The sequence below is a fragment of the Eleutherodactylus coqui genome, chromosome 12, assembly GCF_035609145.1.
Source record: "Eleutherodactylus coqui strain aEleCoq1 chromosome 12, aEleCoq1.hap1, whole genome shotgun sequence".
In the NCBI taxonomy this organism is placed as follows: domain Eukaryota; kingdom Metazoa; phylum Chordata; class Amphibia; order Anura; family Eleutherodactylidae; genus Eleutherodactylus; species Eleutherodactylus coqui.
This window is the reverse complement of record NC_089848.1, coordinates 65,246,085-65,272,212: the sequence shown is the minus strand read 5'-3', so window position 1 is coordinate 65,272,212 and position 26,128 is coordinate 65,246,085. Positions and strand designations below refer to the sequence as shown.

General features: G+C 47.9%; 1 protein-coding gene across 1 annotated transcript in view; it reads right to left on the bottom strand.

Annotated features, from left to right (window-relative positions):
* LOC136587019 (solute carrier family 40 member 1-like) overlaps positions 1-26,128 on the bottom strand; it is a 60,720-nt gene that overhangs the window by 12,795 nt on the left and 21,797 nt on the right. The window contains exons 3-5 of the mRNA XM_066585424.1: positions 24,658-24,817; positions 3,089-3,204; positions 556-682 (exon numbers count right to left, since the gene is read on the bottom strand). Coding sequence (XP_066441521.1) covers positions 556-682; positions 3,089-3,204; positions 24,658-24,817 — 403 coding nt within the window. The remainder of the gene's footprint in view (positions 1-555; positions 683-3,088; positions 3,205-24,657; positions 24,818-26,128) is intronic.

Genomic DNA, 26,128 nt, shown 5'->3' with positions numbered 1-26,128 from the left:
GTACTCTAGTGTGATGAGAATAACCTTTGTTTATACAGCATCAATATATTCTGCAGCCCTACATAATTAGAGAAAGCAACACAGAAATACAACTAAACATCAGAACAAGTGAACATCAAAAAGTAATAAGAGAAAAGGACACTGGACCTTGCCCTTAAAGGAGTTGTCTCACGAAAAGAAGTTATCCCCTATCCAGGGGATAACTATCTGACTGTTTGGGGTCCGACCATCGGGACCTTCACCAGTCATGAGAAAGAAAGTCCAAAGTGCCCTTGAATTGAACACTGCTGCTCCTTTCATTTTAATGGGACTGTCAAAGATAGAATTGACATTTTATACTGTCAGTTCTCTATAATGCCTAGATACATTAATATACCTAACTTATGTAGAAATGTTACTGTCCAGCAAAGTTAGTTGTAAAGCTTTAAAACTACAAATAAAACCTTTAAAAGATCTGCGCACTCAGTAGAGAAGACAGAAAAGTTCTTTTTATCACTGCTCAAGTCCTGGAGAACTACCAAATGCTTGAATACTGTGTATTTATCCAAGTCTCACCGGCCAGTTGGCTTCTGTTATCTCCTGTAATAACTACAATCCAGTCTTTCTGAATGGTTATGGTTAGCGCTGTACTTGCAAGATTTGCCAAATCTGCTAGAATAATAACCACTCCATAGCAGATTACCTGGGAATAGAAAAATCACACTTGAATTAAAATATTTCCTTGAATTAAAAATATAATTTCCTATGCTGCTCGTCTAAACCACAGCAATGGGTTAAATATAAATATTTCCCATACTATATCTTAGCTACGTGATAGCTATATGTGAAATATAGGAGACAGAATAAGGGCTTGTTCACATCTGCATTTGAGTTTTCCCTTTTTGCTAAGATGGTTATTCGATCTCAATTCTGACCAGCTCAGATTTACTTGAGGGTTATGGATCCTTTTGTTGGTCAATTTTTCAGTTTGTGTGATATTGTTACATGGATCTACTATAAAAACTGCTTAGAGGAAGATAGACACTCCTATCATAGTAGCTGATTGTTTTTACACAGATCCTGTCACACAGTTATAATAGAGGAAATCACAGCTCATCCTCCTGACTGTATACTTATGGTCTGTAGCTTATTTAGGTAAATATAGGAGGTAATGATAATTAAACTGTCCCTCCTTGCAGGCAAAAATTGTATAGCCTTAACTAATGATGGCTTGATGCATCATGGGATTGATTGAAAGTGAAAGTAAAAAATCTCAGCATCGAGATGGTGTTTGTTAAGGATCAAGACATGGAGCTGTACTGGAGAGAAGTGGCTGGAATACACAAAGGAGGCATCCAGAGTGTGACAGGCAATCAGATGAGGGGACAGGCATGGAAAAATGTGCTTTCGCTGGAGTGGCCCTTTAACATTCTTTAGCTTGAAGCAAGGAGGTGTTAAATTCCAGGCTAAAGATTCGGGAAAGTCTTCCATTCTGTGCGCTTTGTTTACATTTTTCTGAATGTTCTAAAGTTATTTTGTTGAACTATGGCATCTTAAAATCCAAAGTTTAATTGAATAAGTTCTATAAACTTCAGATAGGCAACAACCAGAAAGCCCGGTGCTTCCATTCACATGGCTGTATATTAGGGCGCTGCATGAGGCTATTCACACTACCATTTAAAAGAAAAATCACTGCATGCACTATTTTCATCTGTTTGCAAAGTGAAGAATAGTACATGCAATATGCGGGGTCCATGTTTAGCAGACAGTTTATCATGGGTATCTGCATGCTGCACTCAGGTTACTTGAGCACAACTTGCAAATAGTCATCTGAATACAGACTTAAGTGAATGTCCACATTTTAAATCTATTTTTTAAATATATATTTATGGTGGTTGGGGTCCGGATTTTCTGATACAGAGCTCCAAATTCTTCGCATAAATTAATGCTTGGGCTCCATGGAAACAAAGTGACTTGGGATTTGCAGTAAAATCACACCAGAATGTCATTGTTTCCCTATGGAAAAGAAAGTTGCAAAAAACCTTTTTAGATGATTGGAAGTCTCTTCTACAGCTCTTGATAGTCTTTGCTGCAGACAGACAAAATTTTACCCTTTAATTCTATGAATACATAGAGAAAAACAGATGATCTGGACCTCTATGTCCCCCGAAAATGAGCTCAAGCATTATTTAAGGTATATTTAAAAATGATGTTGGACCTAAAAACAATTAGAGAGTTAAAAGCCATTCACATTAATTGTGTTATTAAAGATTAGAAAAACATGGCTGCTCTTTTCTGAAAACAAGGTTACTTCTCTCCTTGGGTTGTGTAAGGTATTACTGCTAAGCCCCAATTACTTCAATAGAGCTGAGCCGCAATACCAGACATATCCTGTAGACAAGTGTGGTGCTATTTTTGTAAGAGCAGCCATTTGTTTGAAACCTAGACAATCCCTGTAAAGAGAACCTGCCGCCCCGCTACAGTACCCTAAACTAAGTTATGGTGCTGTTAGGGTACCTGACAGGGGGCCAGGTAATGTATTCTTTATACTCTCCCGCTCCCGCGATCGAGTGGTGTCCCCGTCTGAAGTCAACAAGCGGCACGAAAATCTGACTCTTCCCAGAGTCCCGAGAGAGAGCGCTCTCCTATGCAAGTCTATGGGATAGCGCTCGTTCTCAGGACTCTGAAAAGTGTCAGATTTTCATGTCGCTCACCGCCTGGATCACGGTAGCAGGTGAGTATAAAAAATACATCACCCGGCCTCCTGTCACCTCCCCTAACAGCCCCATAACTTAGCCTGTGGTTCTGCAGGGAGGTGACACGTTCCCTTTAACCCTTTCCAATCCAATTTGTATTCCGGTTTTCCTAGGAAGCTTACTCTTTTTCTGCTGTTATACAATGGCGCTATATGCTGGCTAAAGCCAGTACTGCATGAGGTGACACATTGGATAGGCTCCAACAGCAGAGAGGCTGGCAATATACAGTAAGAGAACCCCGATGGACGTCTTCCAACGCCTTAAATCATAATGTCTTTAGATATCATACAGTGGATTGGAAAGGGTTAAGATGTAAATTCAGACTGAGAAAATCACACACCATCCCGACTTACTGTAAGCCAGCCATGCCAAATCTGTTCTATTTCATTTTTATAGGAGAATACCAGCATCAGGACTACACAGCAAGCGGTGACAGATGAATTCTGAATAAATAGTGATGCATGAGCAACTGAGGAAGCAAAAATGTATTATTAACATAAAAAATGCACTGGGGGGTTTCATAGTGGAGCTTCATAGCTAAGTAGCAAAGAAAAAATGATATTGAAAGTGCTGCATCTTGAAAGGGGTTGTCCCACTTCTAGCCAATTCGCTACAGGAAGCAGACTGCTCTGTACATTGCACAGCGGCTTAAGTTGGTACTACAAGCTGAATCCTATTGAAGTGAATGGGACTCAGCCTGCAGTACCAAATCAGGCCACTGCGCAATGTATAAAGCTGTCTGTTTCCTTCAACAAAATAGCTCGACATGGGACAACCTCTCTAAAGGGGTTGTCTAGCTGTTAACTATTGATGGCAAATCCTCAAGATGGATCATCTATAGTAGATTGGTAGAAGTTTGTCCCCCTCTGATCACCAGGTCTGTGTTTTTGTGCACTGAACTGATTTCTGTAGGAAAGAAACAGCTCTGCTTCTTACTACAGTGGGCAGGCTTGGTATTGTAGCTAAATTTACCTTTCATTTCAATAGGAGCGTAACTTGCAATACCATGTGTTAGGTTGTGCATCTGGGACCTGTTGTTTTCTGGTGCACATCTTCACAGGTGAGGGGTTAATTGAGCTTGCTGGGTGTGCTTGCTCAGGTCAGCCAATATCCTGGGTCTGGGTGTAGATATATACTCCAGCCCCTCTGCAAGAGGAAGTTGTATCTCCTCAGTCTTGTCTGTCAGTGTATGTGTCATGTCTCCTTGCAGCTTGTTGTGTGTGTAGTGTCTGGACATCTTGCTTTGCAGCTTGCTGTGTGTTTTGTGTCCTGTGTTGCCTGATTATGTGTCATGCTAGAGTAGGGACCGCGAGACATGAGGACCCTTGATCGTTGGGCTTGTGGCTTAAGTTGATTGGCCAATGCACGAACTAATCCTTCGTTTTTATATTCAGCTTTATCATCTGCTTTAGCTTGTGAGGTTTAGTGGTAAGTGTGTTTGTCATCTTTCAGTTTCCTGTTTGTGCATTTAAATTGTCAGTACTTGTCCTGGTTCCGTGTACCACCTATTCTGGGAGAGCGAGGGCTGAGGATCCAGCATAGGGGCTGCCTTTATCGAGGCGATCACTCTGCTATTAGGTAGGGCCTTGCCATCTTCCCTTCAGCACAGGGTCAGTTTCCCCTTCTGTGTTCTGAGTGCCAGCTCTATTACCTCACAGTCTGTCCGTCTTGTCAGTTGGTCCCCATTCGATACTCTTTGGGTCACATTTGTGTGGGCCCGATGCTTGTTTGCCCACATGAACGTAACACCAAGCCTGACCACTGCAGTGAGAGCCATCTACTTCCTATAGAAATCATCTCAGTCCACAAGGGCACTGGCCTGGCAAACAGCTGATTGGCGGGTTTCTTGGGCGCTGAATTCCTGCCAATCTAATGTTGATGACCTATCTTGAGAATTGGCCATAAATAGTTTACAATCAGATACCCCTTTAAGTCTGCAGTGGTGTCATCTTGCTTTATAGGTTACATTTAGCATGGGCATCAACAGTTTAACACCTTGGGGGGTCTCCGTTTTTTTAACAATCATAAATAGTTCATTTGGGAATTTACACACCTTCACCAAATATAAGTACTTATTTACCTTAAATTCTAGGCTGCAAACTAATATCTCTAACATACTGTATATGCCGGTAGTCGTCCTTAACCCTTTCCAATCCAATTTGTATCCTGGTTTTCCTAGGGGGCTTACTCTTTTTCTGCTGCTATACAACGGCACTATCTGCTGGCTAAAGCCAGTACTGCATGAGGTGACGCGTTGGATAGGCTCCGACAGCAGAGAGGCTGGCAATATACAGTAAGAGAACCCCGACGGAGGTCTTCCAACATCGGAGCTGTACAGCCTTAAATCATAATGTCATCAGAGGTCAGACAGTGGATTGGAAAGGGTTAATATCTTCTTACTGAGACCACTTTGAAACGTATAGTGAAAGGAGAACACCACAAATATTCTGTACATTAGACGTTAGTACAATTACAGAATATGGGAAAATTAATTTTTAGACATATCCGTGTAGCTTGAGATGCTCACTGTTCTACTGGCTAATTTCTGTATTGCTTTTATTTTAAGACTTGCTTTGTCTGATGTGCCCTGCTTGATGACCTACAAATGCAATGGGTGTTCATTGTGAAGCATGCTGTCTTTACCTCACTTCTCTCAATGCACTAGGCTGCGTAACCTGGTGTCTCTTCCTCTGCTCACTCTCTTAGTCTCTTTTTACTTTATGATATCTAACATAGTATATTAGGCTGAAAGAAAACAATGTCCATCTAGTTCAGCCTGTTTCCAACCCCTCCCCCTGTCCCTTGTTGATCCAGAGGAAGGAAAAAAAAAAACAATGAGACTGAAGCTAATTTAGCCCATTTGGGGGAAAAATTCCTTCCTGACTCCGTAATGGCAGTCAGAATAATCTCTGGATCAACGTTTTGAAAGTTCCTACCTGACTCCAAGACCCGGATCAACAACCCCGCTGGTCACCTAATGTCTATATCCTGTAATGTCATAGCGCCTTAGAAAGGCATCTGCTCCTCTCTTAAGCTTCTCTATGGATTTTGCCATCACCACGTCCTCAGGCAGAGAGTTCCACAGTCTCACCGTCTTACAGTAAGGAACCCCCTTCTGTATTGAGGATAAAACCTTGTTTCCTGTAACCGTAGAGGATGCCCTCTTGTTACTGTCGCATCTACGTATGCTTACAATATGTTAGAAGTCACAGCGCATACTGTCAACAGAGGCATAGACCCCCTTTCACACGATAAAGACCAATTTAGACCCCTTTGGGTAATTTCCATCAGGGTTTCTGTTTTTTTACTGCATGAAATAGCACAGGGGGATGCAGTAAAAAACAAATACTGTGCAGTATACAATGGCAGGTTATGGGTGACAGATACCACAATGTGGCATCCAATAAATGTATACATATGAGGTTTTTATCAGATATCCCCCAAAGGAAACATCAAACATATACAGGATGAAGTTTGATAAAAGTCTAATATGACATGGCTATGCAGGATATGAGTTGGTGAGCAAATGTTTCCAGCCCATAAAATGCTATGCACCAATAACACTACTCTGTGCTATACAGTAGATATTGTGATATATAGTGCTCATAAGGCATACAATAGAGGGGTGGCATATTTATTATTTGGTTTGCACCAGACTTGTGAAGTCAAAATGTCACAATTTTGGTGCAAGTGCCAAAACTGAGACTTTTTAAGCATTTCCATTGGCCCAGATACATTTTACAAAAGCCTGTGGGGCTTAGCATTAGTAGTTGCGGCCACACGTGGCCCATCACATTTATTATTATTTACACCAGAGCCCCACTGATCTAGAGAATGGGGGACCTGTGTGCCCCCTATTTCACAGTTTAAGATGCATTGCCCCATTTCTGTAGTGTAGTGGGGAATAGAGCTACTGGTCAAACATGTGCAGCACTGGCTCCATTCCTCTCAATGGCGCAGGCAGTTAGTTGAGCGCGGAATACACCAGAGTCGCAGCTTAAACCGCTGCTGTGACCCCTTGTAGGGGTCAGCACTCGTGCACTTCTGCTCTGACCCCGATGTATCTTGGCGGGCGCTGCCTGGACAACCCCTTTAAGTAAATAAGCCCCAGGGTGCTGTTATTGAAAACCAATTGGAGCTCAGCTTTCATTTTTCCAGAGCAGTTTAAATATTGCAAACTGAGCTCTGATTGGCTGCTATGGGCAACAAGAACAGTCTTACTATTAGACAGTTTGATAAATGAATCCCAAGTCTTTAAAATATAGAGCCCCTTTAAAGAGGATCTGTCATCACTTATGACATGTCTGTTTTAGTAACTACAGGCATTACCCTTATTCACTTCCCAACCAATCCAGTTTAAGGGTGCGTTGACGTGTACCAGCGATAGTTTGGATTTTCCGCTGCAGAAAATCACCAAATTCTGCGTAATTTCCTTGTCAAAATCCACATCATTGGTGCGGGACCACCACTGATTTCATCCTTTCAATAAAACGGGTGAAGTCAGGTGCGGATCCACCCCATTTCCGGTACATGTGAACGTACGCTTACCCTTCCTGACCAAGCCCCATTTTACTTTATGTGGTAATAACTTTGGGATACTTTTTACTTAACCTAAAAATAGTTTTTTTTCATATCACATTGTACTTTATGTTTGTAGTAGTGATGAGCGAGCATACTCACTAAGGGCAATTACTTGAGCGAGCATTGCCCTTAGCGAGTACTTGCCTGCTCGAGAGAAAAGGTTCGGCTGCCAGCGGCGGGCAGGGAGCTGTGGGGGAGAGCGGGGAGGAACGGAGGGGAGACCTCTCTCTCCCTCTCTCCCCCTGGCTCCTCCTGCTCACTGCCGCAACTCACCTGTCACCCGCGCCGGCAGCCGAACCTTTTCTTCCGAGTGGGCAGGTAAACACTAAGCGCAATGCTCGCTCATCACTAGTTTGTAGTAAATTTTGGTCAGTATGCTTTGTGTTTATTTATTTAAAAAAATGACAATTCTTTCCAAATGTGAAGTTTTCAGCTTATAAAACAGTCACAGTCATCACACACAAAATAGTTAATAACTAGAGATGAGCGAACACCAAAATGTTCGGGTGTTCGTTATTCGAAACGAACTTCCCGCGATGTTCGAGGGTTCGTTTCGAACAACGAACCCCATTGAAGTCAATGGGCGACCAGAACATTTTTGTATTTCGCCAATGCTCGCTAAGGTTTTCATGTGTGAAAATCTGGGCAATTCAAGAAAGTGATGGGAATGACACAGTGACGGATAGGGCAGGCGAGGGGCTACATGTTGGGCTGCATCTCAAGTTCACAGGTCCCACTATTAAGCCACAATACCGGCAAGAGTGGGCCCCCCCCCCTCCCACAACTTTTACTTCTGAAAAGCCCTCATTAGCATGGCATACCTTTGCTAAGCACCACACTAGCTACAACAAAGCACAATCACTGCCTGGATGACACTCCGCTGCCACTTCTCCTGGGTTACATGCTGCCCAACCGCCCCCCCTCCCCCCCACAGCGCGCACCAAAGTGTCCCTGCGCAGCCTTCAGCTGCCCTCATGCCACACCACGCTCATGTCTATTTAGAAGTGCGTCTGCCATGAGGAGGAACCGCAGGCACACACTGCAGAGGTTGGCACGGCTAGGCAGCGACCCTCTTTAAAAGGGGCGGGGCGATAGCCCACAATGCTGTACAGATGCAATGAGAAATAGAATCCTGTGCCACCGCCATCAGGAGCTGCACACGTGGGCATAGCAATGGGGAACCTATGTGCCACACACTATTCATTCTGTCAAGGCGTCTGCATGCCCCAGTCAGACCGGGCTTTTTAATTCATAGACACAGGCAGGTACAACTCCCTATTGTGAAGTCCCTGTCGACCCACAGCATGGGTGGGTGCCAGGAAGCCACCGGCGGTACATAGAAATATCCCATTGCATTGCCCAACACAGCTGAGGTAGTAATGTCGTGCGTAATACAGGTGGGCTTCGGCCCACACTGCATGCCCCAGTCTGACCGGGGTTCTTTACAAGTGGACACATGTAGGTTACACTCCGTGTGCACCTACAGCATGGGTGGCTCCCTGGAACCCACCGGCGGTACATAAAAATATCCCATTGCATTGCCCAACACAGCTGAGGTAGTAATGTCGTGCTTAATGCAGGTGGGCTTCGGCCCACACTGCATGCCCCAGTCAGACTGGGGTTCTTTACAAGTGGACACATGTAGGTTAAACTCCCTGTGGACCCACTGCCTGGGTGGGTGCCAGGAAGCCACCGGCGGTACATAGAAATATCCCATTGCATTGCCCAACACAGCTGAGGTAGTAATGTCGTGCGTAATACAGGTGGGCTTCGGCCCACACTGCATGCCCCAGTCAGACTGGGGTTCTTTAGAAGTGTACAGATGTATTAAAAACTCTGTGTGCACCTACAGCATGGGTGGCTCCCTGGAACCCACCAGCGGTACATAAAAATATCCCATTGCATTGCCCAACACAGCTGAGGTAACGTCAGCTGTAATGCAGGTGGGCTAAAAATTCATTTGATTACACTGTAGGCGAGGGCCCCCAAAAATTGCTGTATCAACAGTACTAATGTACATCCCAAAAATTGGCCATGGCCAGCCAAGAGGGCATGTGAAACCCATTAATCGCTTTGGTTAATGTGGCTTAAGTGGTAACTAGGCCTGGAGGCAGCCCAGTGTAACGAAAAATTGGTTCAAGTTAAAGTTCCAACTCTTTTAAGCGCATTGAAACTTATAAAAATTGTTCAGAAAAATTATTTGAGTGAGCCTTGTGGCCCTAAGAAAAATTGCCCGTTCAGCGTGATTACGTGAGGTTTCAGGAGGAGGAGCAGGAGGAGGAGGAGGAATATTAGACACAGATTGATGAAGCAGAAATGTCCCCGTTTTGGATGGTGAGAGAGAACGTAGCTTCCATCCGCGGGTGCAGCCTACGTATTGTTTAGGTATCGCTACTGTCCGCTGGTGGAGAAGAGAAGTCTGGGGAAATCCAGCCTTTGTTCATCTTGATGAGTGTAAGCCTGTCGGCACTGTCGGTTGACAGGCGGGTACGCTTATCTGTGATGATTCCCCCAGCCGCACTAAACACCCTCTCCGACAACACGCTAGCCGCAGGACAAGCAAGCACCTCCAGGGCATACAGCGCGAGTTCAGGCCACGTGTCCAGCTTCGACACCCAGTAGTTGTAGGGGGCAGAGGCGTCACCAAGGACGGTCGTGCGATCGGCTACGTACTCCCTCACCATCCTTTTACAGTGCTCCCGCCGACTCAGCCTTGACTGGGGAGCGGTGACACAGTCTTGGTGGGGAACCATAAAGCTGTCCAGGCCCTTAAAGACTGTTGCACTGCCTGGGATGTACATGCTGCTCGATCTACGCACCTCCCCTGCTACCTGGCCCTCGGTACTGCGCCTTCTGCCACTAGCGCTGTCGTATGGGAATTTTACCATCAGCTTGTCCGCAAGGGTCCTGTGGTATAGCAACACTCTCGAACCCCTTTCCTCTTCGGGAATCAGAGTGGGCAGGTTATCCTTATACCGTGGATCGAGCAGTGTGTACACCCAGTAATCCGTCGTGGCCAGAATGCGTGCAACGCGAGGGTCACGAGAAAGGCATCCTAACATGAAGTCAGCCATGTGTGCCAGGGTACCTGTACGCAACACATGGCTGTCTTCACTAGGAAGATCACTTTCAGGATCCTCCTCCTCCTCCTCCTCAGGCCATACACGCTGAAAGGATGACAGGCAATCAGCCGGTGTACCGTCAGCAGCGGCCCAAGCTGTCTCTTCCCCCTCCTCCTCATCCTCCTCATGCTCCTCCTCCTCCTCCTGTACGCGCTGAGAAATAGACAGGAGGGTGCCCTGACTATCCAGCGGCATACTGTCTTCCCCCGCCCCCGTTTCCGAGCGCAAAGCAGCTGCCTTTATGGTTTGCAGGGAATTTCTCAAGATGCATAGCAGAGGAATGGTGACGCTAATGATTGTAGCATCGCCGCTCACCACCTGGGTAGACTCCTCAAAATTACCAAGGACATGGCAGATGTCTGCCAACCAGGCCCACTCTTCTGAAAAGAATTGAGGAGGCTGACTCCCACTGCGCCGCCCATGTTGGAGTTGGTATTCCACTATAGCTCTACGCTGTTCATAGAGTCTGGCCAACATGTGGAGCGTAGAGTTCCACCGTGTGGGCACGTCGCACAGCAGTCGGTGCACTGGCAGCTTAAAGTGATGTTGCAGGGTGCGCAGGGTGGCAGCGTCCGTGTGGGACTTGCGGAAATGTGCGCAGAGCTGGCGCACCTTTCCGAGCAGGTCGGACAAGCGTGGGTAGCTTTTCAGAAAGCGCTGAACCACCAAATTAAAGACGTGGGCCAGGCATGGCACGTGCGTGAGGCTGCCGAGCTGCAGAGCCGCCACCAGGTTACAGCCGTTGTCACACACGACCATGCCCGGTTGGAGGCTCAGCGGCGCAAGCCAGCGGTCGGTCTGCTGTGTCAGACCCTGCAGCAGTTCGTGGGCCGTGTGCCTCTTATCGCCTAAGCTGAGTAGTTTCAGCACGGCCTGCTGACGCTTGCCCACCGCTGTGCTGCCACACCGCGCGACATCGACTGCTGGCGACATGCTGCTGCTAACACATCTTGATTGCGAGACAGAGGAGGAGGAGGAGGAGGGTGCTTTAGTGGAGGAAGCATACACCTCCGCAGATACCACCACCGAGCTGGGGCCCGCAATTCTGGGGGTGGGTAGGACGTGAGCGGTCCCAGGCTCTGACTCTGTCCCAGCCTCCACTAAATTCACCCAATGTGCCGTCAGGGAGATGTAGTGGCCCTGCCCGCCTGTGCTTGTCCACGTGTCCGTAGTTAAGTGGACCGTGGCAGTAACCGCGTTGGTGAGGGCGCGTACAATGTTGCGGGAGACGTGGTCGTGCAGGGCTGGGACGGCACATCGGGAAAAGTAGTGGCGACTGGGAACTGAGTAGCGCGGGGCCGCCGCCTCCATGATACTTTTGAAGGACTCCGTTTCCACAACCCTATACGGCAGCATCTCAAGGCTGATGAATTTTGCTATGCGGACGGTTAACGTTTGAGCGTGCGGGTGCGTGGCAGCGTACTTGCGCTTGCGCTCCAACAGTTGCGCAAGCGACGGCTGGACGGTGCGCTGAACTACACTGCTGGATGGGGCCGAGGACAGCGGAGGTGAGGGTGTGGGTGCAGGCCAGGAGACGGTAGTGCCTGTGTCCTGAGAGGGGGGTTGCATCTCAGTGGCAGGTTGGGGCACAGGGGGAGAGGCAGCGGTGCAAACCGGAGGCGCTGAACGGCCTTCATCCCACCTTGCGGGGTGCTTGGCCATCATATGTCTGCGCATGGTGGTGGTGGTGAGGCTGTTGGTGTTGGCTCCCCGGCTGAGCTTTGCGCGACAAAGGTTGCACACCACTGTTCGTCGGTCGTCAGGCGTCTCTGTGAAAAACTGCCAGACCTTAGAGCACCTCGGCCTCTGCAGGGTGGCATGGCGCGAGGGGGCGCTTTGGGAAACACTTGGTGGATTATTCGGTCTGGCCCTGCCTCTACCCCTGGCCACCGCACTGCCTCTTGCAACCTGCCCTGCTGATGCCCTTGACTCCCCCTCTGAAGACCTGTCCTCCTGAGTAAGCGTTGCACACCAGGTGGGGTCAGTCACCTCATCGTCCTGCTGCTCTTCCTCCGAATCCTCTGTGCGCTGCTCCCTCGGACTTACTGCCCTTACTACTACCTCACTGCAAGACAACTGTGTCTGATCGTCATCGTCCTCCTCACCCACAGAAAGTTGTTGAGACAGTTGGCGGAAGTCCCCAGCCTCTTCCCCCGGACCCCGGGAACTTTCGAATGGTTGGGCATCAGTGACGATAAACTCCTCTGGTGGGAGAGGAACCGCTGCTGCCCAATCTAAGCAGGGGCCCGAGAACAGTTCCTGGGAGTGTTCCCGCTCCTGAGCAGGTGTCATTGTAGTGGAGTGAGGAGGCTGGGAGGAAGGAGGAGCAGCAGACAGAGGATTCGGATTTGCAGCAGTGGACGGCGCAGAACTGCGGGTAGACGATAGGTTGCTCGAAGCACTTTCTGCCATCCAGGACAGGACCTGCTCACACTGCTCATTTTCTAATAACCGTCTCCCGCGTGGACCCATTAATTGGGCGATGAATGTGGGGACGCCAGAAACGTGCCTCTCTCCTAATCCCACAGCAGTCGGCTGCGATACACCTGGATCAGGAGCTCGGCCTGTGCCCACACCCTGACTTGGGCCTACGCGTCCTCGGCCGCGTCCACGTCCTCTAGGCCTACCCCTACCTCTCAGCATGCTGTATTACCAGTGATTTGATTTCACAGGCAGCTAATAAATTGACGCAAGACTGCAGGCCAAATATAATTTTTTCCCTTTTTTGAAAACGAAAGGCCCCACTGCCTCTAGTGAATGAATAATCTAAGTTTAATAACTGTGCTGTTTTCCTGCTAATGTGTCACAGAACGTGAGGGTAGCAGAGTTATTAACTGTGGCAGAGCAGGTTTTTTTTTTCCCAATTAAGGAAAGCAAATGGCGAAGCCAGGAGTAAAACGTAGCTGGGTGCGTCTGATTTTTACAGGTTGCACACGCAGCCGACACGTGTCCACCGCCCTTAGGACGGACAGAGGCAGGACAAATAGAATTATTTTCCGTTTTTTTGCACCAAAAGGCAGCACTGCGTATATTCTATGAACATGAGAAGTTTAATAACTGTGCTGTTTTCCTGCTAATGTGTCACAGAACGTGAGGGTAGCAGAGTTATTAACTGTGGCAGAGCAGGTATTTTTTTTCCCAATTAAGGAAAGCAAATGGCGAAGCCAGGAGTAAAACGTTGCTGGGTGCGTCTGATTTTTACAGGTTGCACACGCAGCCGACACGTGTCCACCGGCCTTGGGACGGACAGAGGCAGGACAAATAGAATTATTTTCACTTGTTTTACAAGCAAAAGGCAGCACTGCGTATATTCAATGAATAATAACTGTGTTGTGGCCCTGCCTACACAATTCTTTCCCTGCAGTATCAATGGAGGGTGCAATGCTCTGCAGAGGCGATTTTGAGAAGCAAATAAAAATGCAGCACAGCTAACAGCAGCCAGCACAGTACTGCACACGGTTAAATATGGCCCTAGAAAGGACCGTTGAGGTTCTTGAAGGCTACACTCACTCCTAACACTCTCCCTGCCTATGCAGCACTTCTGTCCCTAATGCCAGGTGCAACGCTCTGCAGAGCCGATTTTGAGAAAAAAAAAATCCCACTGCTAACAGCAGCCAACACACAGCTATCAGTGGCCCTAATAAGGACCTTTGGGGGGTCTTGAAGCCTACACTAACTACCAATTCTTTCCCTACAGCAGCTCCGGTACAAACAGCACTGTCCCTCATCTAACTCACACGGCATCTGAGGCGAACCGCGGGAGGGGCCGACTTTTATGTTCGGGTGACACCTGATCTCCCCAGCCACTCACTGCAGGGGGGTGGTATAGGGCTTCAACGTCACAGGGGGAAGTTGTAATGCCTTCCCTGTCTTTCAATTGGCCAGAAAAGCGCGCTAACGTCTCAGGGAAGGAAGTGAAAGTAACCAGAACACCGCATGGTGTTCGTTACGAATAACGAACATCCCGAACACCCTAATATTCGCACGAATATCAAGCTCGGAAGAACACGTTCGCTCATCTCTATTAATAACTAAAATTTCCCGTATGCCTAGTGTCTATGTTTTTTTTTCAAGTTATTACAAGTTTTAATACATTTAGCAGCAGTTTTTCCATCTTTCAAGAAAGTTTCTAAAAAATATCGATTTTTTTTAGAAACCAATTCAGTTTTGAATTGGCTTTGAGGAGCCTATATACCACAAACACCCCATAAACCACACCATTCCAAAAACTGCAGCCTGAAAGTGTTTATAACGTAATTTAGGAAGTTTGTTAACCCTTTAGGGGTTTCATGGTTTTTAAAGCAAAAGAGAGGTGAAAATTAAAAATTTTATTTTTCATGCAGATTTTCAAGTTTAAACCAGTTTTTCTATCACTCGGCGGAAATGATCAGAGAAACGAAACTTAACATTTATTACACCTATTTTAGAGTCATCACATTTGGGCATAAACTGCTGTCTGGGCACATGTCCATGCTCAGGAGAGAAGGAACACTAATCGCGTTTGGAGCACAGATTTGGCTGGAATAATTTCTGAAAATGTTGCAAATTGTCCAATGTGGAATTGGCCGCAGAACATCCACAGCAATTTACACTACAGGCAATGTGGATAAGAGTTCATTGTTAAATTGTTGTCCCCCACCACCCCTCCGGTTTGGTTGCATTCTCGTCCGAGCAGGCTCAGGGGGGTGGCGGGGGATAGCAGGTGGGAGCGGGGGGAGAGTGAGAGAGATCTCTCTCTCTGTCTCCCCCCCCCCGAGCCTACTCGGATGAGAATGCAGTTACTCGAGAAGAGCGATGCTCACTCGAGTAACTGCATTACCCGAGCGTGCTCACTCATCTCTAGTCACAATGCTCATTTCATGAAGAATACAGGTATACAGGTATTTACTAGAGATGAGCGAACGCGTTCGTCCGAGCTTGATATTCGTGCGAATATTAGGGTGTTCGGGATGTTCGTTATTCGTAACGAACACCATGCGGTGTTCTGGTTACTTTCACTTCCTTCCCTGAGACGTTAGCGCGCTTTTCTGGCCAATTGAAAGACAGGGAAGGCATTACAACTTCCCCCTGCAACGTTTAAGCCCTATACCACCCCCCTGCTGTGAGTGGCTGGCGAGATCAGGTGTTCGCCTAATATAAAAGTCGGCCCCTCCCGCGGCTCGCCTCAGATGCGGTGTGAGTTAGATGAGGGACAGTGCTGTTTATACCGGAGCTGCTGTAGGGAAAGAATTTGTAGTTAGTGTAGGCTTCAAGACCCCCCAAAGGTCCTTATTAGGGCCACTGATAGCTGTGTGTTGGCTGCTGTTAGCAGTGGCATTTTTTTTTTCTCAAAATCGGCTCTGCAGAGCGTTGCACCTGGCATTAGGGACAGAAGGGCTGCATAGGCAGGGAGAGTGTTAGGAGTGAGTGTAGCCTTCAAGAACCTCAACGGTCCTTTCTAGGGCCAAATTTAACCGTGTGCAGTACTGTCCAGGCTGCTGTTAGCTGTGCTGCATTTTTTTTGGGCTTCTCAAAATCGCCTCTGCAGAGCATTCCACCCTCCATTGATACTGCAGGGAAAGAATTGTATAGGCAGGGCCACAACACAGTTATTATTCATAGAATATACGCAGTGCTGCCTTTTGGTGGAAAAACAAGTGAAAATAATTCTATTTGTCCTGCCTCTGTCCGTCCTTACGGGCGGTGGACACGTGTGAGCTGCGTGAAAAACATTGCTAAATCATACGCACCCAGCTACGCTTTACTGCTGGCTTCGCCATTTGCTTTCCTTAATTGGGAAAAAAAATACCTGCTCTGCCAGAGTTATAATAACTCTGCTACCCTCACGTTCTGTGACACATAAGCAGGGACACAGCACAGTTATTAAACTTCTCATGTTCATTGAATATACGCAGTGCTGCCTTTTGGTAGAAAAACAAGTGAAAACAAATCTATTTGTCCAGCCTCTGTCCGTCCTTACGGGCGGTGGACACGTGTGAGCTGCGTGAAAAACATTGCTAAATCATACGCACCCAGCTACGCTTTACTGCTGGCTTCGCCATTTGCTTTCCTTAATTGGGAAAAAAAATACCTGCTCTGCCAGAGTTATAATAACTCTGCTACCCTCACGTTCTGTGACACATTAGCAGGGACACAGCACAGTTATTAAACTTCTCATGTTCATTGAATATACGCAGTGCTGCCTTTTGGTGGAAAAACAAGTGGAAACAAATCTATTTGTCCAGCCTCTGTCCGTCCTTACGGGCGGTGGACACGTGTGAGCTGCGTGAAAAACATTGCTAAATCATACGCACCCAGCTACGCTTTACTGCTGGCTTCGCCATTTGCTTTCCTTAATTGGGAAAAAAAATACCTGCTCTGCCAGAGTTATAATAACTCTGCTACCCTCACGTTCTGTGACACATTAGCAGGGATACAGCACAGTTATTAAACTTCTCATGTTCATTGAATATACGCAGTGCTGCCTTTTGGTGGAAAAACAAGTGAAAACAAATCTATTTGTCCAGCCTCTGTCCGTCCTTACGGGCGGTGGACACGTGTGAGCTGCGTGAAAAACATTGCTAAATCATACGCACCCAGCTACGCTTTACTGCTGGCTTCGCCATTTGCTTTCCTTAATTGGGAAAAAAAATACCTGCTCTGCCAGAGTTATAATAATTCTGCTACCCTCACGTTCTGTGACACATTAGCAGGGACACAGCACAGTTATTAAACTTCTCATGTTCATTGAATATACGCAGTGCTGCCTTTTGGTGGAAAAACAAGTGGAAACAAATCTATTTGTCCAGCCTCTGTCCGTCCTTACGGGCGGTGGACACGTGTGAGCTGCGTGAAAAACATTGCTAAATCATACGCACCCAGCTACGCTTTACTGCTGGCTTCGCCATTTGCTTTCCTTAATTGGGAAAAAAAATACCTGCTCTGCCAGAGTTATAATAACTCTGCTACCCTCACGTTCTGTGACACATAAGCAGGGACACAGCACAGTTATTAAACTTCTCATGTTCATTGAATATACGCAGTGCTGCCTTTTGGTGGAAAAACAAGTGAAAACAAATCTATTTGTCCAGCCTCTGTCCGTCCTTACGGGCGGTGGACACGTGTGAGCTGCGTGAAAAACATTGCTAAATCATACGCACCCAGCTACGCTTTACTGCTGGCTTCGCCATTTGCTTTCCTTAATTGGGAAAAAAAATACCTGCTCTGCCAGAGTTATAATAACTCTGCTACCCTCACGTTCTGTGACACATTAGCAGGGACACAGCACAGTTATTAAACTTCTCATGTTCATTGAATATACGCAGTGCTGCCTTTTGGTGGAAAAACAAGTGAAAACAAATCTATTTGTCCAGCCTCTGTCCGTCCTTACGGGCGGTGGACACGTGTGAGCTGCGTGAAAAACATTGCTAAATCATACGCACCCAGCTACGCTTTACTGCTGGCTTCGCCATTTGCTTTCCTTAATTGGGAAAAAAAATACCTGCTCTGCCAGAGTTATAATAACTCTGCTACCCTCACGTTCTGTGACACATTAGCAGGGACACAGCACAGTTATTAAACTTAGATTATTCATTCACTAGAGGCAGTGGGGCCTTTCGTTTTCCAAAAAGGGAAAAAATTATATTTGGCCTGCAGTCTTGCGCCAATTTATTTCCTGCCTGTGAAATCAAATCACTGGTAATACAGCATGCTGAGGGGTAGGGGTAGGCCTAGAGGACGTGGACGCGGCCGAGGACGCGGAGGGCCAAGTCAGGGTGTGGGCACAGGCCGAGCTCCTGATCCCGGTGTGTCGCAGCCGACTGCTGCGCGATTAGGAGAGAGGCACGTTTCTGGCGTCCCCACATTCATCGCCCAATTAATGGGTCCACGCGGGAGACGGTTATTAGAAAATGAGCAGTGTGAGCAGGTCCTGTCCTGGATGGCAGAAAGTGCTTCGAGCAACCTATCGTCAACACGCAGTTCTGCGCCGTCCACTGCTGCAAATCCGAATCCTCTGTCTGCTGCTCCTCCTTCCTCCCAGCCTCCTCACTCCACTACAATGACACCTGCTCAGGAGCGGGAACACTCCCAGGAACTGTTCTCGGGCCCCTGCTTAGATTGGGCAGCAGCGGTTCCTCTCCCACCAGAGGAGTTTATCGTCACTGATGCCCAACCATTCGAAAGTTCCCGGGGTCCGAGGGAAGAGGCTGGGGACTTCCGCCAACTGTCTCAACAACTTTCTGTGGGTGAGGAGGACGATGACGATCAGACACAGTTGTCTTGCAGTGAGGTAGTAGTAAGGGCAGTAAGTCCAAGGGAGCAGCGCACAGAGGATTCGGAGGAAGAGCAGCAGGACGATGAGGTGACTGACCCCACCTGGTGTGCAACGCTTACTCAGGAGGACAGGTCTTCAGAGGGGGAGTCAAGGGCATCAGCAGGGCAGGTTGCAAGAGGCAGTGCGGTGGCCAGGGCCAGGGGTAGAGGCAGGGCCAGACCGAATAATCCACCAAGTGTTTCCCAAAGCGCCCCCTCGCGCCATGCCACCCTGCAGAGGCCGAGGTGCTCTAAGGTCTGGCAGTTTTTCACAGAGACGCCTGACGACCGACAAACATTGGTGTGCAACCTTTGTTGCGCAAAGCTCAGCCGGGGAGCCAACACCAACAGCCTCACCACCACCACCATGCGCAGACATATGATGGCCAAGCACCCCACAAGGTGGGACGAAGGCCGTTCACCGCCTCCGGTTTGCACCCCTGCCTCTCCCCCTGTGCCCCAACCTGCCACTGAGATGCAACCCCCCTCTCAGGACACAGGCACTACCGCCTCATGGCCTGCACCCACACCCTCATCTCCGCTGTCCTCGGCCCCATCCAGCAGTGTAGTTCAGCGCACCGTTCAGCCGTCGCTTGCGCAAGTGTTCGAGCGCAAGCGCAAGTACGCCGCCACGCACCCGCACGCTCAAACGTTAACCGTCCGCATAGCAAAATTCATCAGCCTTGAGATGCTGCCGTATAGGGTTGTGGAAACTGAGTCCTTCAAAAGTATCATGGAGGCGGCGGCCCCGCGCTACTCAGTTCCCAGTCGCCACTACTTTTCCCGATGTGCCGTCCCAGCCCTGCACGACCACGTCTCCCGCAACATTGTGCGCGCCCTCACCAACGCGGTTACTGCCACGGTCCACTTAACTACGGACACGTGGACAAGCACAGGCGGGCAGGGCCACTACATCTCCCTGACGGCACATTGGGTGAATTTAGTGGAGGCTGGGACAGAGTCAGAGCCTGGGACCGCTCACGTCCTACCCACCCCCAGAATTGCGGGCCCCAGCTCGGTGCTGGTATCTGCGGAGGTGTATGCTTCCTCCACTAAAGCACCCTCCTCCTCCTCCTCCTCCTCTGTCTCGCAATCAAGATGTGTTAGCAGCAGCATGTCGCCAGCAGTCGGTGTCGCGCGGTGTGGCAGCACAGCGGTGGGCAAGCGTCAGCAGGCCGTGCTGAAACTACTCAGCTTAGGCGATAAGAGGCACACGGCCCACGAACTGCTGCAGGGTCTGACAGAGCAGACCGACCGCTGGCTTGCGCCGCTGAGCCTCCAACCGGGCATGGTCGTGTGTGACAACGGGCGTAACCTGGTGGCGGCTCTGCAGCTTGGCAGCCTCACGCACGTGCCATGCCTGGCCCACGTCTTTAATTTGGTGGTTCAGCGCTTTCTGAAAAGCTACCCACGCTTGTCAGACCTGCTCGTAAAGGCGCGCCGGCTCTGCGCACATTTCCGCAAGTCCCAGACGGACGCTGCCACCCTGCGCACCCTGCAACATCACTTTAAGCTGCCAGTGCACCGACTGCTGTGCGACGTGCCCACACGGTGGAACTCTACGCTCCACATGTTGGCCAGGCTCTATGAACAACGTAGAGCTATAGTCGAATACCAACTCCAACATGGGCGGCGCAGTGGGAGTCAGCCTCCTCAATTCCTTTCAGAAGAGTGGGCCTGGTTGGCAGACATCTGCCATGTCCTTGGTAATTTTGAGGAGTCTACCCAGGTGGTGAGCGGCGATGCTACAATCATTAGCGTCACCATTCCTCTGCTATGCATCTTGAGAAATTCCCTGCAAACCATAAAGGCAGCTGCTTTGCGCTCGGAAACGGGGGCGGGGGAAGACAGTATGCCGCTGGATAGTCAGGGCACCCTCCTGTCTATTTCTCAGCGCGTACAGGAGGAGGAGGAGGAGCATGAGGAGGATGAGGAGGAGGGGGAAGAGACAGCTTGGGCCGCTGCTGACGGTACACCGGCTGATTGCCTGTCATCCTTTCAGCGTGTATGGCCTGAGGAGGAGGAGGAGGAGGATCCTGAAAGTGATCTTCCTAGTGAAGACAGCCATGTGTTGCGTACAGGTACCCTGGCACACATGGCTGACTTCATGTTAGGATGCCTTTCTCGTGACCCTCGCGTTGCACGCATTCTGGCCACTACGGATTACTGGGTGTACACACTGCTCGATCCACGGTATAAGGAGAACCTGCCCACTCTGATTCCCGAAGAGGAAAGGGGTTCGAGAGTGTTGCTATACCACAGGACCCTGGCGGACAAGCTGATGGTAAAATTCCCAGCCGACAGCGCTAGTGGCAGAAGGCGCAGTACCAAGGGCAAGGTAGCAGGGGATGTGCGTAGATCGAGCAGCATGTACATCCCAGGCAGTGCAACAGTCTTTAAGGGCCTGGCCAGCTTTATGGCTCCCCACCAAGACTGTGTCACCGCTCCCCAGTCACGGCTGAGTCGGCGGGAGCACTGTAAAAGGATGGTGAGGGAGTACGTAGCGGATCGCACGACCATCCTTGGTGACGCCTCTGCCCCCTACAACTACTGGGTGTCGAAGCTGGACATGTGGCCTGAACTAGCGCTGTATGCCCTGGAGGTGCTTGCTTGTCCTGCGGCTAGCGTGTTGTCGGAGAGGGTGTTTAGTGCGGCTGGGGGAATCATCACAGATAAGCGTAGCCGCTTGTCAACCGACAGTGCCGACAGGCTAACACTCATCAAGATGAACAAAGGCTGGATTTCCCCAGACTTCTGTTCTCCACCAGCGGACAGCAGCGATACGTAAGCAATACGTAGGCTGCACCCGCGGATGGAAGCTACGTTCTCTCTCACCATCCAAAACGGGGACATTTCTGCTTCATCAATCTGTGTCTAATATTCCTCCTCCTCCTGCTCCTCCTCCTGAAACCTCACGTAATCACGCTGAACGGGCAATTTTTCTTAGGGCCACAAGGCTCACTCAAATAATTTTTCAGAACAATTTTTATAAGTTTCAATGCGCTTAAAAGCATTGGAACTTTAACTTGAACCAATTTTTCGTTACACTGGGCTGCCTCCAGGCCTAGTTACCACTTAAGCCACATTAACCAAAGCGATTAATGGGTTTCACCTGCCCTCTTGGCTGGCCATGGCCAATTTTTGGGATGTACATTAGTACTGTTGATACAGCAATTTTTGTGGGCCCTCGCCTACAGTGTAATCAAATTAATTTTTAGCCCACCTGCATTACAGCTGACGTTACCTCAGCTGTGTTGGGCAATGCAATGGGATATTTTTATGTACCGCCGGTGGGTTCCAGGGAGCCACCCATGCTGTAGGTGAACACTGAGTTTTTAATACATCTGTACACTTCTAAAGAACCCGTCTGACTGGGGCATGCAGTGTGGGCCGAAGCCCACCTGTATTACGCACGACATTACTACCTCAGCTGTGTTGGGCAATGCAATGGGATATTTCTATGTACCGCCGGTGGCTTCCTGGCACCCACCCAGGCAGTGGGTCCACAGGGAGTTTAACCTACATGTGTCCACTTGTAAAGAACCCCAGTCTGACTGGGGCATGCAGTGTGGGCCGAAGCCCACCTGCATTAAGCACGACATTACTACCTCAGCTGTGTTGGGCAATGCAATGGGATATTTTTGTGTACCGCCGGTGGGTTCCAGGGAGCCACCCATGCTGTAGGTGCACACTGAGTTTTTAAGACATCTGTACACTTCTAATGAACCCGTCTGACTGGGGCATGCAGTGTGGGCCGAAGCCCACCTGTATTACGCACGACATTACTACCTCAGCTGTGTTGGGCAATGCAATGGGATATTTCTATGTACCGCCGGTGGCTTCCTGGCACCCACCCATGCTGTAGGTGCACACGGAGTTTTTACTACATCTGTACACTTATAAAGAACCCCAGTCAGACTGGGGCATGCAGTGTGGGCCGAAGCCCACCTGCATTAAGCACGACATTACTACCTCAGCTGTGTTGGGCAATGCAATGGGATATTTCTGTGTACCGCCGGTGGGTTCCAGGGAGCCACCCATGCTGTGGGTCGACAGGGACTTCACAATAGGGAGTTGTACCTGCCTGTGTCTATGAATTAAAAAGCCCGGTCTGACTGGGGCATGCAGACACCTTGACAGAATGAATAGTGTGTGGCACATAGGTTCCCCATTGCTATGCCCACGTGTGCAGCTCCTGATGGCGGTGGCACAGGATTCTATTTCTCATTGCTTCTGTACAGCATTGTGGGCTATCGCTCCGCCACTTTTAAAGAGGGTCGCTGCCTAGCCGTGCCAACCTCTGCAGTGTGTGCCTGCGGTCCCTCGTCATGGCAGACGCAATTCTAAATAGACATGAGCGTGGTGTGGCATGAGGGCAGCTGAAGGCTGCCCAGGGACACTTTGGTGTGCGCTGTGGGGGGGGAGGGGGTGGGCGGTTGGGCAGCATGTAACCCAGGAGAAGTGTCAGTGGAGTGTCATGCAGGCAGTGATTGTGCTTTGTTGGAGGTAGTGTGGTGCTTAGCAAAGGTATGCCATGCTAATGAGGGCTTTTCAGAAGTAAAAGTTGTTGGGAGGGGGGGGGGCCCACTCTTGCCGGTATTGTGGCTTAATAGTGGGACCTGTGAACTTGAGATGCAGCCCAACATGTAGCCCCTCGCCTGCCCTATCCGTCACTGTGTCATTCCCATCACTTTCCTGAATTGCCCAGATTTTCACACATGAAAACCTTAGCGAGCATCAGCGAAATACAAAAATGTTCTGGTCGCCCATTGACTTCAATGGGGTTCGTTGTTCGAAACGAACCCTCGAGCATCACGGGAAGTTCGTTCCGAATAACGAACACCCGAACATTTTGGTGTTCGCTCATCTCTAGTATTTACCTAAACTGACATTTCAGGAAAGTTTACAGATCCTCTTTAACATCTATTGCTTATCCAACATACAATAATACTCCTTTATAGGTTATCATAGATAACTGATAGAATAAGTAATGCCCCAATTAATACAATATTTAAAAACTACAAATGTAGGTGAGATGAGTTATCAAGTTTGTCACCTCACATAACTCATCACTGTGCCTCCATGTGTTCTCTGTGGTTTTCCATAGACCTGTAAATCCCAATGCATTACCATACAGTCAGGGAGTTACGAAGCGTGTAGCCTAAAATAGCTGCTGGGCGTTCATCACTCCATTGTCACATCCATCTTAGTAGCAACTGTAGAACAAACTGACTATCAAACCACTACTTCTATTTCTAAACCAGACCCAGAAACACTGAAAAAGTATCCCCAATTAGCAGATCCTATCTTTAAGAACATTACAAGAGCATTTATATAACTGAAACATTGTGATAGCATAGGAATGAAAATTATATGATTACATAACTTTGCCATTTTTTTCCTACAGATGGCGCTGTACGACTTGAAAAACAACCTGTTATTTCTATTTAATTGAAAACCATAAAGCTATAATCACAACTTTCCGGAGGTCTTTGCCTATTGCATCGGTTTCATATGCAGATATTCTGTATACGTGCAAAATTGCAACTGCAAATTGGAGTCAGGAAGGATTTTTTCCCTTAAATAGGGAAAATTGGCTTCTACCTCATTGGGTTTTTTCTTTTTTGCCTCCCTCTGGATCAACATTGGGGGTAATAGGCTGAACTGGATGGACGTAGATATGTCTTTTCTCGGTCTTACATGCTATGTTACTAGACATTCCCTGATTTATGTCAATGTGAATGAATGTACAAGGAGCCGCAGGTATTAGTAGTTCCTATTCAGCCTGTATACTACATAGTAGGCAAGCACTGTCAGTTTTATAATGCAAAGTGTTTACCAAAAAGAGATTATATTGGAGATACACTTGTATAATTCACTGAGAAGGAATACAAGAATGTGAAGCAAATAATAAACATATAGCATACCTTTATTTCTTGGTTTCCTGTCTATCCAGTCACCAATTAAGGCCCCAAACACTAACACAGAGCCGGCTACCACTAAGCCAAAAACAGCTGTTAGCAGCAGGTTATGTCCATAGAGTTCTATGAGGAATACAGAAATGGCAAAGTGCCACATGCGGTCCCCCTGAAAACAAGCATGAAGACACATTCGTTAATAGCGGTTACTTGTTCTTACCAGATTAATAACTCTCGGCTCCACTCGAAGCCTGAAAATTGAAACGTGACTAATATCCCACTGATCTATTGTGTCAGTCTAACCGGGGTCCAAGATGGAAGCTGACATATGAAGACACATCTACTAAACGAGCTAGAGTCTTGGAGATTGTAGCAATACATGACAAAACAGTCAACATATCTCAGTCACATTTTAAGTGCTGAAGAAAAATGATAAAATGCTTTAGGGCTGAAAAAAGTTTTTAGGATTTCCATTACAGTCATTGGATTCTCCACTTTTTTGACCTATGTGACTATGGCATAGAGTTGGAGTATTGAGCAGCTAATTAACATATGTATTGATAATATCCTATACAAACTACACTTGCTTCCCAAACGTAATTGGACACCTGAACAAGATTCAAAAGTAGTGTTTATTTATATATGTCAATACTTAATGGGGCTTCTTTGGCCCTAATGGCATCGGCTATTCTCCATGGCTTACTTTCAACAAGGTATACCTCCTTGCTCATGGTTTTTGCTATTACAACCAACAGATCAAGACCATGCCATGGAAAACATCCCAGACCATAACTGAACCTCCACTGTACCTAACTGTTGGCACAATACACTCAGGAAAAAGGCATTCCCCAGGCGTCCTCCACACCCAGGTACATCCATTTGATTTGAAAATGGAGAAGTGCAATTCATTACTCCATAGAACTTCCTTCCCCTTGCTCAACTGTCCAAAGACGATGCTCCTTGTAAACAGCCAGATACAACTTCTCTGAGAGTACTTCCCAGACATTTGCAGGATGAATGGAGGGAAATACCAAGTGAAGTGTATTAGACGTTAGTAAAAAGCATGCCATGGAGAGTATCCGAAGTCATTAGGGCCAAAGGAGGCCTCATTAGGTTTTAGCATATGTAAATTAATACTACTTTTGATTCTTTCTCAGGTATCCAATTGCTTTTGGTAGGATAGTGTATGTATTGATTATATCCTATACAAACTATGTATTGCTCCATCTTTATCTATTTATATAATAGGGCTTAATCATGTAATTATCTTTAAAATGTCTGTGGCATGAGATACACTGACAGATAGTCGAAGGCTCTATATGTATGGCCAGCAGCCATAGTGTCCTGAACAGATGTTTTTAGTGCAGATTTCTGCAACTGACAATCTATAACTGAAATCTGCAGCAAGCCCTAATCCACAGAAAGGTTTCTTTATCAAGAACATTTTTTAAGAATTCTTGATGGTAACCATAGGGAAGAG